Source organism: Papaver somniferum, chromosome 6 (assembly GCF_003573695.1).
Source record: "Papaver somniferum cultivar HN1 chromosome 6, ASM357369v1, whole genome shotgun sequence".
Classification (NCBI taxonomy): Eukaryota; Viridiplantae; Streptophyta; class Magnoliopsida; order Ranunculales; family Papaveraceae; genus Papaver; species Papaver somniferum.
The window spans coordinates 142,030,914-142,048,743 of NC_039363.1; the positions used below are offsets into that span (position 1 = coordinate 142,030,914).

The window sequence follows — 17,830 nt, forward strand, 5'->3', positions numbered from 1 at the left end:
TTTTGCCTTTAATAGAAGTCTAATTTTAGAAAAAAGAAAAGAAAATTGGATATGCATTACTACTGGGGATTACCTAACCGGCCAAACACACTGTCATTTATACTAGGGCGATGAAAAACAATGACGGCAATTAAATTTATACTAGGGCGATGAAAAACAATGACGGCAATTAAATTTAAAGACGCTGGACAACCAGTATAGTTCCACTACTACTTGTATCGTGTGACCAAGATTGGCGAGCGGCCAAGCAGTCAACGTAAATGTGTACCGACTGTATGGAATGTGTCATATTTTAGTCCGTAAAAACACGAGAAATTGATAATGGCGATAATTTAATGAGAAATTGGCAAAGCCAGTCCGATTGTAATTATCTTTTTGGATAAATAATGTAGAGAAGAGTTAAATAAGAGTGAAAACAGTTGAGGCGTGTGTCTTATAAATAAACGATAATCATCTGAAAAAAAAGAGGTGGCATAGATTTCAACAACTCTCCTCTTCTTATCTCTCTCTCTCATTAACGAAACAACTCAAAGATCTCCAATGGATCCTTACAAGGTAAAACCCTAAATTTGCAATTCTATTCTTTAAATTTAAATTTCCATTCTTGAGTTTCTTTTTTTTTTTCGATTGAGTTTGGTTTATGGGTTTAATCTATTTTCCTTGGGTTTATTTTGACAGAACCATCAATTTTTTTTTAAAGCTTTTCAATCTTGGTTATGTGATTTTTGTTGTTGTTGAATTCTGATGCAGTTTCGTCCATCAAGTGCTCATAATTCTCCATTTTTCACAACAAATTCTGGTGCTCCTGTTTATAACAACAATTCATCACTCACTGTTGGAACTAGAGGTATTAATCTTGTATTTCAATTTTACTATTCCATCTCATATGGCTATATTTTTTTTGTTAGTTTATTTCGTGCCATCATAATAAAACAGTAGTTTCCCATGTTTTTGGGTTTCCTTTAGGTTGTTTGTATATTGTTTGTTTAAGGTATCTATATTTTCTTTTAATTTTTTGATTTTGTTTGTTAATTAATTTTAGGAACTTTTTGACTTTGTCTAATCTATATCTATGCTACTGTTACTGTTTAACATACTAATGGATGTAATGATGTGATGCCTTTTAAGTGATTTGGTTTTCCATGAGAAAGAACTACAATTTTTTTCCCAGGGTCAATGCTACTCTTTCTTTTTTTTATTAGTTGTTCTAAAACTATGCCTTTACTGATTGTTTAATGTTTTTGCGACGAGAAAGGAAACTTACATATGTAGTAGTTAAATCATTGGCTCGAATTAGTTAGTATTTCATCATATATATATTGATTCTATTTTTTTTACAGGTCCAATTCTCCTTGAAGATTATCATTTGGTTGAAAAGCTTGCTAATTTTGACCGTGAGCGCATTCCTGAGCGTGTTGTACATGCTAGAGGAGCTAGTGCCAAGGGTTTCTTTGAGGTTACCCATGATATTTCTAACCTCACCTGTGCTGACTTCCTTCGAGCTCCAGGAGTTCAGACCCCTGTCATCGTTCGTTTCTCCACTGTTATCCATGAGCGTGGAAGCCCTGAAACCCTGAGAGACCCTCGAGGATTTGCAGTGAAATTTTACACCAGAGAGGTAATCCGACTGGTCATCCTACTTCATACCCCTGGGTGAATGTACATCATGTTGGTTGTTCTGTCAGATATTCATTATTGTGATTTTCTCTCTGATTACCTTCTCTTATTCATTTCAGGGTAACTGGGATCTAGTGGGTAACAATTTCCCTGTATTCTTCATTCGAGATGGAATGAAATTTCCTGACATGGTCCATGCTCTCAAACCCAACCCGAAGTCCCACATTCAGGAGAACTGGAGGATCATGGACTTTTTCTCTCACCACCCAGAGAGCTTGAATATGTTTGCCTTCCTCTTTGACGACATCGGTGTTCCACAGGATTACAGGCACATGGATGGGTCTGGTGTCAACACCTATATGCTCGTCAACAAGACTGGCAAAGCACACTACGTGAAGTTCCACTGGAAACCAACCTGTGGTGTCAAGAGTTTGCTTGAGGATGAAGCCATCAAGGTTGGTGGGGCTAACCACAGCCATGCTACCCAGGATCTCTATGACTCTATCAAGGCTGGAAACTATCCCGAATGGAAGCTTTTCATCCAGACAATTGACCCTGATCACGAGGACAGGTTTGATTTTGATCCACTTGATGTGACAAAGATCTGGCCAGAGGACATCCTACCCCTTCAGCCAGTGGGTCGGATGGTCCTCAACAAGAATCCTGACAACTTCTTTGCAGAGAATGAACAGCTTGCCTTTTGCCCTTCCATTATAGTCCCTGGTATCTACTACTCGGATGATAAGCTGCTTCAGACCAGGATTTTCTCATACTCAGATACTCAGAGACACCGTCTCGGGCCAAATTATCTCCAGCTTCCAGTCAATGCTCCAAAGAATGCTCACCACAACAATCACCATGAAGGTTTAATGAATTTCATGCACAGGGATGAAGAGGTATTGTGTTTTTTTCCTCTATGATGCAATTTTAGATGTTTAGTTCATATCAACGGTATAAGATATCAAAATACATTCTGTCCTGCTTTGCGCTATTGGGTTACTCGATTGTTATTTCTCTTTGTGCTTCTCTGTTATCTCTCTAATCTTATTGTTGTTTCTAGGTCAATTACTTCCCCTCGAGATTTGACCCTGTTCGCCATGCCGAAACGTACCCCATCCCACCAGCTGTCTGCAACGGGAAACGTGATAGGGTATGGTTTTACCACTAACCATATTTTTGTAGCTATTGATTTTCTAATGTCTCAAAATATTACTTGAGGTTAAGCTGTTTTTTTTTTCTTTCGCTGGGACACAGTGTATTATCGGAAAGGAGAACAACTTCAAACAGCCTGGTGAGAGATACCGTTCCATGACACCAGACAGGTATGTGTTCTCATTGTCATTCCTTCCACATAATAAGTGTGTATTGTTGTGTTCTATTTAGAATTCTGATTCCTATGTTGTTAATTTGTTATGTTTCAGGCAAGAGAGATTTCTCTGCCGATTTGTTGATGCCTTGTCAGATCCAAGGGTCACCCACGAAATCCGCAGCATCTGGATCTCATACTGGACTCAGGTAACATTTAAACATCTGGTATTTTTATTTTATTAATAATGTCATGAAACAAACATAACAAATTACATACAAACTCAAAATTAGGGTATCTTTCAATGCATAATATTACAGAGGATTATCTGTAGCAATGTACTGATGCATAGTACTATGTTCTGCTGTTTGTGATGTGTCACTTAACAGGCTGACAGATCTTTCGGTCAGAAGCTCGCATCTCGTCTCAACGTGAGACCAAGCTTTTGAGGCTGATGATAGGACAGACAGACGTCTGAGAGAGAGGGAGCGAATTGTAGAAAATGGAGCCTGGTGTCAAGTCGCTGAAACCCAAAAATGATGAAAATCCAAATTCATATATATGTTATGTGTACTTTTTCTGTAAAACAAAGAACATCTCAAGTCCTCTACTCTGCTAATGATGATGAGATTACTATGGAACAAGTCATGTAATAATAATAGTACCAATAAATTGCAGTTTGATGCTTGCAAATTAAAATAGATTTAGTTTATTCTGAAACCTCATCTCTTACTGTTTGTGCTAATCTGCTTGTTTTCTTATTTCCGATAGAATAACAAGTTCAAATTTCCCCAAAAGCTGCTACCAAAGGTTAAAAGTGCACAACTCTTCTTTCATAAACTTGTGCGCATAACCCTGAATGTATTCCTTGTGTTTAAGATTGTAGCGTTAGATGAGGATGGATAGATTTCCTCCTCGATAGAAAGAAAAAAAGCACATGAAATGAGAACGGATCTGTGAGCATAACTCCTCTCCTTCAAAGAGAACTGATTCCCATTTAAATCGAATAGTGAAGAACTGAGATCTTCACAGGTCGGGAAAGTGAGCAAAAATAAAAATTAAAAAAACGCCGCTGCAGGGGATCGAACCGGGCCACCTGCGTGACAGGTGGGAATCCTTACCACTATACTACAGCGACACAGTTGTGAAGCAAGATTGTACTCTATTTTGAAGTACAAAAATTGTTTTGGTAAATTTGAAAAAAACGACAAAACTGAATCAGGTATCGTAGCATAATTTACTTTCTTCCTGGAGCAGAAGCAAAGCCATTTTTTCCATTACGCGCCAGCCAGTGTTATTTTGACTTTAAAAGGGGGGTTAAGAATCAGAAGAATATTATTACTACGACTCCATGATGATATGATGCATGCTGTCGACTAAGTTATCATGCGCTGTAAGACCACATTACCACCACCACCACTACTCCAACAATTACAATTCCAACTGGAATAATAATTTGAGATCCAACATTCTCGTGTTTCTAAATCCTTCTTCAACGGATTATTCCCAACGACTCTCTCTTTCCTCTCCTCCTTCTTCATCCTTGTTCCACAACAACTCTAATAATATCAAAGTCAGATCCAAAGGTATTTCACTCATTCTCTTTTTAGGGTTTGCTTCATTCACAGAATTTTTAACTTAAGGATCATCGATCAAGTGGTAATTTTATATTGTTGATTTTACTTGGATTAATTGTTGGTTGGTTATTTAATTTTGAAATTCGTTTCTCAGCGAATTGTATACCGGGTATGATGGAAAAGGTTGATTCTGAGACAAAGCTATTCACGCGAATGCGATTATGGGAATTCCCAGATCAGTATGTTATTGAGCCAACTGATGGCTCTACTGGTTCTTGTTTAACAATTAGTCGTGTTGATGGAGCAATGAGCATAATTGGTTAGTTTGTTACTCATTTATTTATTCATTTCTATTTGCTTGTTTTATCATAATGTTGATACAAAGTTGATTTATAATTTGCTTTCTATAGATGAGGTTCCACATGTGCAAACTGTTCGAGCTCCGAGAATTCAGACTATTTATGGAGTAATGGGATTGCTAAAGCTCGTGGCAGGCAAGCTATTCTTTTCATGAATCCTTAAAATCTTTTCTATAGTGTTTGTTATGTAGCTCAAGGTTCGTTGATGTGAAAATTAGTATCTGAATGTTTGGGTACTTACATTAATCTCAAGGGTTGCAGTTTGTCAATGTAAAATTGATCTAGATTTTTCATGTGTTTCTTATCAGGGGTATATGTAACTGTGATAACTGAGCGAGAATGTGTTGGATCCTATTTGGGACATCCTATCTTCAAGGTTTCGTCCTTGAAGATTTTGCCTTGTGATCATTCTTTGAATGCTTCCTCCGCGGAACAGGTAAATAAGATACAGTCCCCTTTTTGGTTTGTAGACTTGGTTGTTTTCATACAAGGTTGATTGTTTTAAATGCTTGTTGTTCAAATCATTACTAACAGAAAAAGATGGAATCCGAGTTCTCAGTGCTCCTAAGTGCCGCAGAGAGGACTACTGGTTTGTACTTTTCGTATGATGTTAATTTGACACTCAGGTAAATCTTGTTAGACATTGTGCTTGTAGTATGTCTGCAACAGTTGTAGTTGAAACAAATTGTCCCTTCCCATAATCTTCACTATACAATATAAATTTTCTAGTTTAGTAATATCTTGTGATGTTGTACTGCAGTGCACAACGGTTGCATGATTTGGGAGAGGAGTCAAAGCGACTTCCTCTTTGGAGACAGGTAACTTCTATTTATTTATTGATTTACTCATATGTGCCGCGAGATGAGAAACATTTAACTTCTGAAGACTACTTCTGTTAGTTCTAGTGTCATTTATTGCCTTCTATTTAATTTTTATATGAGGCTACTCTTCCAGCATTTATCTTACTTACTTTTGCAATGTTTATCTTTGGCAGGCAGATCCTAGGTACCTATGGAATAACTACATGTTGGAAGTTCTCATAGATAATAAGGTTAGATATGTTCCAAAAAGTTAGCTACTTTCTGTACATCTTGGATAAATACCATATAGCCAATGCTGGCTGCTGACACCTTCTCGTTGTGATTATACTGCAGCTCGACCCGTACTTGCTTCCTATTGTCCAAGGGAATATCCTTATCATTTTTATTTATATATTTTGCTTCCATCGGATGTTATGCAAATAAAGTCGCTCTAAACTTGCCTAACTTAGTCCAGCTCCCATTTGGCTTATTTTGATTTTATCTATTTATTTTTCAGTTTCTCTTTTTTTTTTACCATTTCCAGTTACACCTTAACTGCTTAGCACGTTTTAATAACTTTCAAGCAGCAGTTGCGAAGGATATTGTTGATGTTACTCTGATTGCAAGGAGATGCACTAGGAGAAATGGTAATATTGAGTGCTTGGTACAATTTTGAAACATCTTGGTTTCTTAACTCAACAGTACATTTTGCGTGATTTTGTCAATAATATTTCTAATTTTCGAAGGTACTCGAATGTGGAGAAGAGGTGCTGACGCGGATGGCTATGTTGCAAATTTTGTGGAGTCTGAGCAAATTTTACAATCAAATGGACATACAGCATCATTTGTCCAGGTGATTTTTCAGTTGTCTGTTTATTTCCATTACTCTGCGGGTCTGGGTTTTTGGATAAATGGAACGCTATGATCACGAAAGGCTTACGAATTTCAAGTTTGTTATTGAAAACTCGTGAAGGCTTGATGGTTATAACTGCTATTTCTCGTACGAACTATGAGAGTTCTTTTGTGAAATATATGATCTCAAACTTATATCTGTACATATTTTAAACTTATGCATTACACGCTAGTGAGGATGTTGTGCAGATTTCAATAGGTACTCACTGGTTCTTCTTGCAGATTCGAGGTTCTATTCCATTATTGTGGGAGCAAGTTGTTGATTTGACCTATAAACCTAAGTTTGAGCTTGTGAGACTTGAGGAGGCCGTGAGTATTTGTTGGTCTATATGCTACATTTTTTCCCAAATTCTTTTTGCGGATGTCAACTGTCTACCAAACTATTGTATATTGACTACTTTCACACTGTGTTTCAGCCTCGAGTTGTGGAACGACATTTCTTGGATCTGAGAAAAAGATATGGATCTGTCTTGGCTGTAGATCTTGTCAATAAGGTATTATTTATGGAAACAAGATTTCCTTCACCGTTGATTAATTTGGTGTTATTATCTATTCAATTGTTTATCTACACACACATAACCTTCTTCATGCACACACTTTGGGCTGGTCATATATGTCGAATGTTGATTACTGAGAACATGTCTCAACATCTTCATGTGCAATCCACGTGTAGTTATAGACATATCAGTTACGGTATCATCTTATGGTTCTCCATTATCTTTGAAAACATCTAGTCGGGGGTTCGTGCGTATTAGTCGCATAACGGATTTTAGGGATTCATGTTCTAGCTGGCTAGGTAGTGTTGCTTTAGGATACCAATTAATCTTCTGTGTGTGTATATGTGCAAATGCTCATCTGACTTGCATGCCCAAAGCTCTGTTACATAGTGCATATTTTTTTGTGATCTCTTCATTTGAAGGAATTTTTTGCATTTGATGTTATATTACAAAAGTAGTATATTTATTGTTCGTGTCGTTGTTCAGTGTTTGCATCAATGAGATGCTTTAATTCTATTTATCTTTTGCTGCCGTTTCTCCTATCAGCATGGAGGTGAGGGACGTCTCTGTGAAAAATATGGCGATGCAATGCAGCATGTTGTTGGTGATGATACTAGGTATAAAAAAAATAGAAGAAAAAATGCCCTCTTTTAGTTTATTTTAGTTTTATCCTCTGCTTACTTACTGGTTACTGTAGGTATTTGCACTTCGATTTTCATCAGATTTGCGGCCACGTCCATTTTGAGCGTCTCTCAATGCTTTATGACCAAATAGAGGATTTCATCAAAAAGAATGGGTAAGACATGGCAGAGAGTAATGAATCTGCTCTTTATGTTGGAATCTTATGATGCAACCTTGTTCTTTCTTGGATAAATTTAGGAACAGAAAACTTCATGTAGTCTCACTGATCAACTAAATCCAGAAATTGCTGAAAGATTTGATAAACCAAAAGAACAAGAAAAACGAAACATCCATGGATGATATAGGCAGGGTTTAATATATGCATCAGACATCATTCTGGTCTAAGCTATTATCTTGAGTACATGGAACTTAAATTTAGTTGCACTCTCAGCCCAAGGAGAGTCTAGAAACACCAATTTCCCCTTGATAAAACATTGAATATGTATGTCAAAAAAAAAAAAAAAAGATAGTTAACAAACTGAACTACATGTTTGTTTAAATGCAGCGTGTTTCCATTTTTGTCTTCTGTGTTGAAGTATAATCCGAGGATATACTAGTTATGTTTATGCATATGTGACTAGTCAAAGACGCACACTCTAGAGTTCCAATTTTTTGATTAACATGTAGCGTGATGTTCACTATGTTTCATGTTTATTTTCTCTGGAATCTGCTAGGTATTTTTTTCTCAATGGAAAGGGTGAAAAAGTTGATGAGCAGCTTGGAGTTGTGAGGACCAATTGTATTGATTGTTTAGACCGTACAAATGTTACCCAGGTAAGTTTGAATTCACACTTGCTTAGTTAATTTCCCATCTGTACTGGAGTAGTAACTAATACTGTTGCTTAGTTAAGTTGTATTAGCCTTTCGTACTGCAATCCAGTTGAACCATGGAGAAATCACTAGTTGACTTCCTGAGGGTCCATGGAGTGTTCGAGGATCTACTTTCACAAATTTCAAAGTTCATATACGGAGTATGATATAATGTAGTCTTGCTTTCACAGTTTATCCTCTTAATTACTTGTCCCTCCTTCAGCCATTTTTTACTTTGAAAATTAAGAAAGGATATGTAATTTTCAATGTCAATCACCAAAAAGAATTTGTATCATTTCTCTTGGCGGAGATTCACTATACACACCTAACGTCTATTGGATACTGTATAAATATGTGCAGAGCATGATTGCAAGAAGATTGTTGGAAAACCAACTTCGTCGAGTAGGGATCTTCCGTGATGAGGAAACCATTAGCACACACCAGCATTTTGATGAGTGCTTCAAAATAAGTGAGTTGCTTTTACCATTACTCCTGGTTCATCTCCTTGAATTCCTTCTCTTCAATTACGGTTGTCCAGCTTCCTAGCTGTAGTCTGGTTAAATTTTACGTTTATTCCTGGTATTTATGTTCATCTAGATGATTCTGTTTTATGTTTCCATAGTTCCACCTCATTATTTTATTTTATTTTTCGATTTTAGTGTGGGCAAATCATGGGGATGACGTTAGCATTCAGTATTCTGGTACCCCAGCACTGAAAGGAGACTATGTCAGGTAGCTTCTTCTTTGACTCTATATGTTTTGAGCTTTTACTAGCTACTGTTGAAATACACACCCAAATCTCGGTAAGCAGGAAGCTGAAGTGCTGAACCCAGTAACTAAACTTCCTTGGTGGGTGTGCATTTGAAGACCTAACTTGGGAAGTGACTAACTCCAATCTGTTTGACTTTCTAGATGTGGGCAGCGGACAATCCACGGAATTGTTAAAGATGGATGGAATGCACTTGCTCGCTATTATCTTAACAATTTCTGTGATGGGACAAAGCAGGTTCTCATTGCTCTCTTTTAGTTCACTCTAAAATGTTTCAATTGCATCAAATGATTGAAACAGATCCTGATAAATTATTTTATCAATGTCAAGGACGCGATTGATCTCTTGCAAGGACACTACATTGTTTCTTCTGTCAGCCGAGATATGGCTCCACCCCAAGTGGGGGGCCTAGAGGCTTACGCTGTGAGTAGATATCCCAACATGTTGTTTCCATTAACCTCCGCCTCGTCAGGGGAGAGCACTTTTAATTTAGTGATTTATGACACACGCTCATGCTTTTTGCAGTCTTTTCCATTGGCTCTGGCTTTGGGTTTGTCTGGCCTGTTGTTCGCGAGCATATCTCTGCGACAAGGTGAGTTGACTGTATATATTAGTGGATAGCTCAACCAAATTTCCTATTCATCATTTCTTAACCCATTACCAGACTCAGTGCTAAAATGGATTTCAAGATAACCTTGCTGGTCTTCCAAGACTACTTGCAAGAGTTCTTTGTAGATTCTTTTCATTGTTCCAAATTCCAATATAGAACACCTTCCTAAGTAGAATATTTCAATCTCAAAAATGAGTGAAACTTCAAACACGCGGTACGTTTTATTTAATCGAATCCGGACTTACAACTCTATTTCGCTTAATGTTTGGCAGCTCGATATGATCTCCGTCATCTATTCTTATCGCTTGTGTGGGCAAGCATGAGCATAGGTATAGCAGCAGTTGTGAGAGCCAATGGACGTATCTTCTGCAACCGACCTCGTCTTCACAAACCCCAACGTTGATAACACGGATATACAAGATATAACTAACCATTTCAATGTATCATGCTGTATTTGCAGCTTATCCTATTTTTATTCATCGTGTCCATGTATAATGCTGTATTTTCAGAATTTGCAGCTTTCATATTTTTTTCTTCTTCTTTATACTCTGTAGCCTGGTTAGTTTGCTGTGTCAGTGCCCAGCTGTTTACGAGAATTCTTTCAGGCTTTAATATTCAAATTTCCATCTCAAGTTTGCCTTCCCCAATGTACTTATTAAAGAAGCTACTCTTCTTTTTGGTTGTATCCTTTTCAACATTATGAAGTCAGAATTTCTGAATTTTCTTATATCAATCCTCTTGTTTAAAGTTTTTGGAGCAAGGAAGAGTCGTGGATAACTACGACCGGTTGGTCAAGTGGCCTAGAAATAATGCGCAACAGTTGTGCATTATTGGCAACATGGCATATGCCAGAAATGCGGTGGCGCATTTAGAGTTGCTGCTAGGCCAAGGCAAGTGCCAAACAGGGTTTGGACATGACCAATAATGCGAGATTAGCATCAAGAGATGCCAAATGAGTTTGGCATGTAAACTGTATGCATGAGGCGTGCAGGCAAGACTTGCATTAACACACTTGCATCATTGGGAGAATGAGCCTCTGCAATGATTGCGGGACTTTGGCTGGTGAATGCAATCATTGTACAACAAGGCTGGATGACATGTGTCGGGCATATGGCCTAGACGGTTTCGAGTTGGTTACACAGAAGTTATTTTAGTTTATGCTTTCTTAAAGGATAGGAAGGGCCTGTTTGGCTTTAGGGGAGCAGTTAGCCAAGTTGGCACAGTTGGCCAACGACCTTGTAAAGTAAATCTGTAACTGCCTGATAATTACTTGTATATAGCTTTTATAAGGCTATAAAAGCCTGATCTTGTGAAGGGATTGGGTAATCTGGAACAAGAAGAGTTGTGTAACCCTAAGTGTGCAGTAATAATAAGGCTTCGACCAAAGATTAAAACTAGTTCTGTCGGTGCATTTAACCGTTTGTTTGGATTACTGTTTATGCTTCAAGTGGAGTGTGTGTATTTGGTTGAAGGCTTGAAAGATTTTTGAATAAAACCTCTCTTTAGTATGGGCTGAAAAGAGTTTTGACCAAGAAGTGAAGAAATTGGCTAAGTGCGAGTTGGCTGATCTGTGCTGTGGAGCATATTGTCATTGTCAAGGTTGGTTGGTGCATTTGGGTTGTGCGAACCTGTGACAATTAGGGTATCAGATCCCTGGTTAGGGGTCTCTCTGTTCATGTTGGATTATGGAAGGCTGAGTGAATTTGTTGTTGTTCTTGAGTTTGGCCTTGAATTGTATTTGAATTGAAGGATCCACAAAGAGAATACAAGGCATAGAAAGGATGGGGCGAAGATCAAGCCAAAGGTCAGCATTAAAGGTATGTAAACCCTATATACAAGAATCTACAAGCAATAATCAGACACGAAGGATGTCCACGGAACAACTTGATGAGGGTGAAACGAGTTGTTCTACATATCAGAACTACACTAAGGGTACCCAAGACGCTGTAAGTGCTGATGAGAAACAACACGATGCTGGGAAGGCTCAGCATGATGTTGGCATGGGCCAACATCGCAACATCAGTCGTTTGCTAGGGAGCAAAGCACACACCAAGAAGGAATAGTCTTCTGGACTGATGTACATTGATGTGAAGACCAATGAAGTGGGTATAGACGATCGTTGATATCGGTGCTACCAAGTCCTTTATTCATCCAGACGTTGGCTTGGCATTGAACTTAACAGTTACTAGAGAGGCTAACACCATCAAAGCTGTTAACGCAGAACCACAAACCAGTCGAGGGAAAGTTCGCCAATGCAGATGCTCAAGTTGGAGAATGGAAAGGAAAACTATATTTTCCAGTGATGGTCGTGGATGATTATGACCTGATATTGGGCATGTATTTATTTTGCGTGGCGCAGGCATCTCCATTACCTTATAGAAATGGGATATTGATGTGGCACCCTCAATACCCATGTTTTGTCTCTATGGTGAGGCAAAGTGTACCAGATAAGACACTTAAGCCATGTTTATCTGCGATTCAGGTGAAAGAAGGTACGCGTCAAGGCTTGGCTACTTTCCTAGGCGTGTTGGTTGAGATCAAACCAGGAAATGTAGTAGAAGTTCAGGATGGAATAACTGAGGTCTTAGAAGAGTTTGCAGACACGATTCCTGCAGAACTGCATAAGACGCTACCACAGCGGCATAGGATCGACCATATGATTGAGTTGGTGCCAGGAGCGAGGCCTCCTGGGCAAGCACCATATTGTATCTCACCGCTAGAACTTGAGGAAATGCGTAAGCAGATTTATGAACTGCTGGAGGCAGGCTATATACAACCGTCTAAAGCTCCATTTGGTGCTCTAGTTCTGTTCCAAAAGAAGCAAGATGGCTCGCTTCGTATGTGTGAAGACTACACGGGTTTGAACAAGCTAACTGTGAAGAACAAGTACCTAATTCCTAGTGGAAAACTTGTTTGATTGATTAGCTAAGGCCAAGTTCTTCACCAAGTTGGATTTGCGCTCAGGTTATTACCAAGTGCGCATAGCAGAAGGAGATGAACCAAAGAGTACAATGGTAACCAGGTATGGCTTGTATGAGTACTGTGTAATGCCATTCTGCTTGACGAATGCTCCTGTAATATTTTGCAACTGATGAATGATGTTTTTGCTGAGTATATCGACCGCTTTGTAGTAGTATATTTGGACGACATAGTTATTTACAACGAGACTTTGGAAGAGCATGCAATGCATATTCACAAAGTGTTTGCAGAACTTAAGGAGGCAAGTTTGTGTGTGGAGAAGGAAAAGTGTGAGTTTTCCCAGACCACAATTACTTTCCTTGAATATGTGATATCGCAAGGGTGCATGCATATGGACCAGAAAAAGGTAGAGGCCATTATGGACTGGCCTGAACCAAAGAAGCTTGGAGAGCTTCGTTCTTTCTTGGGTTTGACTAACTATTACCGGGGCTTTATAGTTGGATATTCAAAGAAAGTAGCCCCATTGACAGATTTTTTGAGGAGGTCATTCGATGCATTAAAAAAAGCCGTCTTGATAGAACCAATTCTTCGCTTGCTTAGCTTCGATATACCATTTGAAGTGCACACTGATGCTTCGAACATGGTTCTAGGGGGAGTCTTGGTCCAAGATGGACATCTGTGCATGAGAAAGAGATGTTGGCAGTGATACATTGCCTAAGAACATGGCGCCATTATCTGTTGGGAACTTATTTCATCTTAAGGACAAATAATGTGGCCATTACGCTCTTTTCCATCCAGAAGAAACTTTCGCCAAAACAAGCAAGGTGGCTTGACTTTTTGAGCGAGTTCGAGCATAAGACAGGAAGGCTTAATTCTATGCCAGATACGTTGAGAACAAAGTTGGTGCAGAATATGTTGCGACACTGACCACGATTGAGGCAGAGTTGTTGCCTCGAACCAAAGAAGAGACGAAGAATGATCAGGAATGTGTACGCCTGACTAAACAGATCTGTGATGGGATCATTCGTCGATATTGTCTAGATGATGGAGACACTTGTGCCAAAGGAGGAAAAATTTATGTAGCCAATTCAGGTGGATTGAGAAGGGAACTCTAGCGAGAGGCGCATGATTCCATTTGGGCTGGTCATCCAGGCATGGAACGAACACATGCTTTGATAGCTGGTTTCTATTACTGTCCTAAGATGGAAGAAGATGTTGAGTTGTATATAAAGACATTCTTAGTGTGTCAACTGGACAAGACGGAAAGGAGGAACGTAGCATGATTTCTACAGCTTTTGTCGATTCCAGACAGGCCATGATAGTGCTTGTCGATGGACTTTATTAATGGGCTGCCGAAGGTGCAAGGCTTTAGCTCGATAATGGTCGTCAATGATCGATTTTCAAAGTATGCTACATTTATTCCTTGTTCCCATTCTTGTAATTCAAATGTTGCAGTGGATCTGTTCTTCAAGAATGTAGTGAATTATTGGGAACTTCCTCAAGATATTGTGAGTGATAGAGACTCACAGTTTACAGGCAGATTTTGGACTGCCTTGTTCGGATTGTTTGGATCTGAACTAAAGTTTTCTACTAGCAATCATCCCAAAACCGATGGTCAGACGGAGAGGATAAACGCATTGCTAGAAAAGTACTTGCGTCATTATGTGATGGAAAACCAAGGAATTGGGTTTCGTTGATGGATACGGCTCAATTTTGTTACAATTTGCACAAGAGTTCATCAACGGATTTGAGTCCTTTTGAGTTAGCAACAGGCCAGCAACCATTAACCGGTCATGAGGTGCCAAAGGCTAAGAAACAAGGTTCCTGTCCAGCAGCATATCATTATGCAAGGTCAAAAACGGAGATGACCGAGAAAGCGCGTGATAGTTTATCCAAGGTGCAGAGCAGGATGAAGAAATATGTTGATTTACGTCAGAAAGATGTGGAATTTGAGGTGGGAGATATGGTGTTGTTGAAGTTAACTCCTCAAATTTGGAAGAAGATTTCTAGTAAGACAGTGCATAGAGGCCTAATTCCAAGGTACGATGGTCATTTTGAAGTGATGAAAAGATTTGGTAAGGTAGCTTACAGATTCGTTTTGCCAGAACAATTGAAAGTCCACCCCACTTTTCATGTCAGCTTCTTGAAAAAGTATCATCCTGATTTGCTGGACACTTCGAGACAACAAGCGAAGCGTGCACCACCAGTAATCAAATCACAATTCGACAAGCAAGTTGAGGCAATACTTGATGATCGAGTTGAGGAGCAAAGAAAAAAGAATAGGATAAAGTGGCAAGGTTTGCCATACCCAAGGTAGTTAATATCGCGTATCGGTATCGTATCGGTCGGGTCCTATACACCTATACAAGTGATAATATCTGTTTTTACAGGCGATGCATCATTTAATACAAAATTTCAAATAATTATAAAACCATAGTAAAAAATAATAAGAATCATACACATATCTCAAATTTCCAAAATACAAGTTGGTTTATTAGCCAACGTTGTGATTGTTGTCCAATTATGCCCGTAAATCTTTTTTATTATCCTTCATATTTATGTTTTGTATTTTTCTGCCTTGCAATCGAAATATGGTTTCCATCTTATATCTTACCATATATTCGTTGACTTTATATTATAAATATATTAGTGCTTTTAACCTTATCCAATTGACATTGTACTTGTTTGTAAAGACTAGATGCATGTTGATGAAAAATTTATTCACGAAACCGATATTATCGGTGTACAAATAAAACCGATATATCGGTTTGTACCGGCCTGTACAACCAATAATATCATTTCGTCTTTGTATCGCCGATATTTTTGATATCGTATAGGTATTTTCCGATATCCGATAAAAACCTGTAATATCGGCCTGTACAACCGATATTGACTACCTTGGCCATACCCCGAAGCTTCTTGGTAGAAGGATAATACATTGTGGCAATTTCAAGAACAAATTCAGGCTTACCTACATCAAAAAGAATCGACGAGGGCATCAAGTTCAGATAGTGGGGGAGGTCTATGACCGGTTGGTCAAGTGTCCTAGAAATAATGCGCAACAGTTGTGCATTATTGGCAACATGACATATGCCAGAAATGCGGTGGCGCATTCAGAGTTGCAACTAAGCCAAGGCATGTGCCAAACAGGGTTTGAACATGGCCAACGATGCGAGAATGCCAAATGAGTTTGGCATGTAAAATGTATGCATGAGGCATGCAAGAAAGACTTGCATTAGCACACTTGCATCATTGGGAGAATGATGCTCAACAATGATTGTGGGACTTTGGTGAATGCAATCATTGTGCAACAAGGCTGGATGACATGTTCCTGGCACATGGCCTTCACGGTTTCGAGTTGGTTACACGGAAGTTGTTTTGCTTTATGCTTTCTTAAAGGATAGGAAGGTCATGTTTTTCTTCAGGGGAGCAGTTAAGCAAGTTGGCATAGTTGGCCAACTGCCTTGTAAAGTAAATCTGTAACTGCCTGACAGTTACTTGTATATAACTTTTTTAAGGGTATAAAAGCCTGATCTTGTGAAGGGATGGGTAATTCGGAACAAGAAGAGTTGTGTAACCCTAAATGTGCAGTAATAATAAGGCTTTGGCCAAAGATTAAAACTAGTTCTTTTGGTGCATTTGTCCAATTGTTTGGCTTACTGTTTATGCATCAAGCGGAGTGTGTGTATTTGGTTGAAGGATTGAAAGATTTGTGAATAGAACCTCTATTTAGTATGGGCTGAATAGAGTTTTGTCCAAGAATTGAAGAAATTGGCTAAGTGTGAGTTGGCTGATCTGTGCTGTGGAGCATAGTGCCATTGTCAAGGTTGGTTGTTGTATTTGGGTTGTGCGAACCTGTGATAATAACCATAGTTAAGGAGTCTACCCCAAAACAAGCTTTTGGTCATTTGTGTTGCGCTGCCGTTTTGGTTTCCCAAAGTAACCCCATGCTTCTGCGACCGCTGAAGCTGCGATGCCAAGTGGTATGCCAATGCCCGAATGATCATTCCGTGTTGATTTCTGCTGATGATATCATCTCCTGCTGGTTTCGGTGTTCCTTTTGCTGCACCATCTGAATTTATTTTTTATTCAACGTGGCTTTGGAGATGCTCAGGGCCCCACCGTATTTACCCTACGCGGCCTTGGAGCTTCCCAGTACCCCACCCTACCGATACGATTCGGGTCAACCTTACCTGTGTTGCGACTGTCTGTTCTACCTCTGTTGTCAGTGGTGTGAGTTCTCTTGCATTGGTTTACTAATCTGAAATATTTGATTAGGATTATGTTGACTGTTTTTGTAAACTTTGGACTTTAGTGCTGGCCAAATATGCCATAAGGTGAAGCACACATCCGACATTCTCTTCAGGTAATTGTACTTGCTTAAAAGTTAACCACTACACCTAGGTAGGGAAAGTTTTTTTTCTTTCTTGTGTGAATGAGATTTCATTTAACGGAATTAAGACTCATAGAGAGTCTGGGATACAAAATTAATAGAGCCAACCGGTTCCTCCTCATATTAGATTTATCTAGTAGGAGAGGCAACCTAAGACAATTGCCTGCCCTTAGCTCTCTAATTTCTACATTAGTAATATACATTTTAAGCCAAAATAGAAATATATGATCTTTTTGCCTACCATCAAAAAAAGTGTAAATCCATTACAATCTACACAAAGTTAAAGGCATAAAAAGTAAAATAAAATAAAAACGTATTCTTCTACCTTGTGCTCTCCATTCCCTCTTTTCTTCCGCCATGAACTGAATCGAACTAAATTGTTGAATCTTCCAAGAACAATACACAATCAAAGAATTAACTAGCTAACATTGGGTGTCGCAATACAATTGTTTATGTGCAATGAAAATTTTGTTTTGTTAACTCTGTTTTTTTGTTTGCTTACCCTCTCTTAATATCCTTGCTCTGTCACTGGATCTATCTACTATCTTTTCTTTGATTAATACAAGCCGGAGGACTGTAT

General features: G+C 38.7%; 2 protein-coding genes across 2 annotated transcripts; both read left to right on the forward strand.

The window, feature by feature from the left end:
- The first annotated feature begins 396 nt into the window (after window positions 1-396).
- On the forward strand, window positions 397-3,643 carry LOC113289593 (catalase-2-like). Its single transcript, XM_026538896.1, has 8 exons — window positions 397-555; window positions 751-847; window positions 1,341-1,618; window positions 1,737-2,513; window positions 2,678-2,767; window positions 2,872-2,939; window positions 3,039-3,132; window positions 3,313-3,643. Exons 1-8 carry the CDS (start codon window positions 541-543, stop codon window positions 3,370-3,372), a joined length of 1,479 nt encoding a protein of 492 aa, XP_026394681.1. The 5' UTR covers window positions 397-540; the 3' UTR covers window positions 3,373-3,643.
- A 506-nt stretch (window positions 3,644-4,149) lies between these two features.
- LOC113289594 (phosphoinositide phosphatase SAC7-like) lies at window positions 4,150-10,666 on the forward strand. Its single transcript, XM_026538897.1, has 21 exons — window positions 4,150-4,509; window positions 4,655-4,819; window positions 4,911-4,994; window positions 5,168-5,295; window positions 5,394-5,485; window positions 5,620-5,677; window positions 5,854-5,910; window positions 6,014-6,047; window positions 6,226-6,306; window positions 6,406-6,512; window positions 6,794-6,880; window positions 6,988-7,065; window positions 7,615-7,685; window positions 7,766-7,864; window positions 8,424-8,523; window positions 8,920-9,028; window positions 9,219-9,291; window positions 9,472-9,565; window positions 9,659-9,751; window positions 9,854-9,920; window positions 10,211-10,666. The coding sequence occupies exons 1-21, from the start codon at window positions 4,290-4,292 to the stop codon at window positions 10,339-10,341; spliced, it is 2,028 nt and encodes a 675-aa protein (XP_026394682.1). The 5' UTR covers window positions 4,150-4,289; the 3' UTR covers window positions 10,342-10,666.
- Window positions 10,667-17,830: the final 7,164 nt, after the last annotated feature.

Coding starts and splice junctions, on each gene's coding strand:
- LOC113289594 (XM_026538897.1), top strand. CDS start 4,290: ATGCTGTCGACTAAGTTATCATGCGCTGTAAGACCACATTACCACCAC. Junction 5,486..5,619: donor GATGTTAATTTGACACTCAG/GTAAATCTTGTT, acceptor GTTGTACTGCAG/TGCACAACGGTTGCATGATT. Junction 9,292..9,471: donor CTGAAAGGAGACTATGTCAG/GTAGCTTCTTCT, acceptor TTGACTTTCTAG/ATGTGGGCAGCGGACAATCC.
- LOC113289593 (XM_026538896.1), top strand. Junction 848..1,340: donor ACTCACTGTTGGAACTAGAG/GTATTAATCTTG, acceptor TTTTTTTTACAG/GTCCAATTCTCCTTGAAGAT. Junction 3,133..3,312: donor GGATCTCATACTGGACTCAG/GTAACATTTAAA, acceptor GTCACTTAACAG/GCTGACAGATCTTTCGGTCA.